Source organism: Lottia gigantea (genome assembly GCF_000327385.1).
Source record: "Lottia gigantea unplaced genomic scaffold LOTGIsca_4, whole genome shotgun sequence".
NCBI lineage: Eukaryota > Metazoa > Mollusca > Gastropoda > Lottiidae > Lottia > Lottia gigantea.
In genome coordinates, this window is record NW_008709379.1 from 1,944,457 (window position 1) to 1,946,643 (window position 2,187).

Below are 2,187 nucleotides of genomic sequence, written 5' to 3' on the forward strand. Positions count from 1 at the left end.
TCATGAAATGCCTGAAATCGAGGGGGGCAATTTAGCAAAGCACCTTAACAGACGATTAAACGTCGGGAAACGGACTTTCATGGAGTATTTTAGATTCGAGATTATTTTTGTTAAAACACACAAGTTATAATACGTTACATTTTTATTGCCGTTTTAGTTTAAACGTAGTCGGGTATGTTTTATGGCAAAACGTTGAACAAATACGTCCAAGTTAATTTTCTGGGTACGCTTCCTGTTGAAGGCAAGAAGAACAAGATTGCGCTGGCGAAGCTGAGTCGTAGATCGTCGTTGTGGTGAGTCAACGCGAGTAAGAGTTGAAAAGCTGCTTCCACACACAGCGGTACTAGAACCGAATGTGGCAACGCTTGCAGCCAGTGCATATAATTTAGGGAAACCAATTTCTGCTCGTATAGTTTTTGAAGAACAAGATTGGAGTCCTGATTTTCTGTCTTGGCAACGTTATCTTGGAGAAATTGTTTTGACACCTCAATTGTTATGCTTCTCGAGGCCCTTTCCAGTATCACCTACAGCATGCTTCCAATCTGTGTAGCCTTCAGTGATGAATTTTTATGCACCCGCAGATGTATTGTGAAACACCCGACATGGAAATCAAAAAGGGGCGTCCCTTTACACTGAATACTCCAGCCATGGAAATCGATCATACCAGCTGTTACTAAAATGGCGACCAGACTTCGCTGGAAATTTTATTCTCGGTTGCTTTGGAACGTCTTCTTTTCCAATGTCACCTGGTACTCCTGTCTTTTCAGAGCATCTTGGTACTGCATCCGTTGTGTTGCCCGCTGTGGTTTTGATACCATTGTCAGTCGTAGTAGTGTCCGAACCATAAAGCAATTTGTCTTTTTTGATCAAATATTTATTCATTTTTCCTACGTTTGGTTGTTTGATTCATATGAATACAATTTAGGATAATATATGTCTATTAGTATTTATAATCAACCAATCAAATCTTTTGAATTTTGAGACGGGACAGATTACAATCCAGTATCAGACCAATAATTTTGTTACCAATGACGCTTTACTGCAGCCTTTTTATGATTTTCAACGAACTCAATTGTATCAAATTATCTATTCTAATGTAATTTAATTTAAAAATGTTATTAAAAGCTATGATGTCTGGTTTCATCCTCAGCTAAGTATAAACAGAAAGATGTGACTTAGGGGGTGCAAAGCCGAAATCAGCATGAACATTTTCATAATTAAAGGGGAATAATACGAATCTGTACTGAAAAATATGACTACAAAAACATTAATACAGAATCGACATAATTATATCAATACTGCGTTCACGAAACCCATCACGAGTAAGCATACTACATGAACTATCTATCTTAATATCACCATATTTTAATTTAAATGTTAAATTATAGGTCCGATATAGCACCTTAAAAAGTTTGTTAATCATAATGTATTAAACTTCTATGCAATCATATCAAAACCAGATTACAATTTCGTTTTCATTTTCGAATTGTAGGGTGGCAAAGTCCAAAGTAGGGAAGTATGCAAACTCTTTGGGTTTCGCTATGCCATCTCTATCCATCAATTGGTCATTGATATTAAACACGGGTCCTATGACACGCTTTGATTAGTTAAAAATACTGTCACCAGATGAGATTTGTCGTATTGTCCTTTTATATAAGTCAAAATTTCTTTTTGTGTTTAAAATATGAATTGATTATATCAAATTTTGTAATAAACCTATACATTCATTTAATTAATTGTGTCTTTGCGATTAGTGTGAATATAATTACTTAAGTAGAAGACTGGTGATACAAGCTATCGTTTTGACATGGCAATAGAAAGGTGGGAGGGGGTCCGTAAAGAGTACGTACGAACAGATAGCCCGAGGAAATACGCCATGTTGTTAACAAAGTAATTAGATTAATGAACATAAAGCTATTATAGGTAATTTAATGATCGACTCCATTCAGTTCCATGGAAATGTTTACCTCAGAAAATGGAAAATGACAATTAATGGCTTTGTTTCAGGAAACCACACCGCCGTTGATCAATTAGCCATTAAAAATCTAAAGTACAATAATAAAATGGTGTCTTACCGGACACTTCATTACCAACATCTGTCTATACAAATTTAATTCACCAAGGTAAGATGGGAACGAAGGAAATTTGATAACTGTGTACTGATTTATGCAAAGAAATATTACGACG

General features: G+C 35.6%; 1 protein-coding gene across 1 annotated transcript in view; it reads right to left on the bottom strand.

The window, feature by feature from the left end:
- LOTGIDRAFT_153669 (hypothetical protein) overlaps window positions 1-882 on the bottom strand; it is a gene marked incomplete at both ends in the record, with an annotated part of 4,167 nt that extends 3,285 nt beyond the window's left edge. The window contains one exon of the mRNA XM_009059691.1: window positions 665-882. Within this exon, the coding sequence (XP_009057939.1) occupies window positions 665-882 (218 nt within the window). The remainder of the gene's footprint in view (window positions 1-664) is intronic.
- Between the last annotated feature and the right edge of the window lie 1,305 nt (window positions 883-2,187).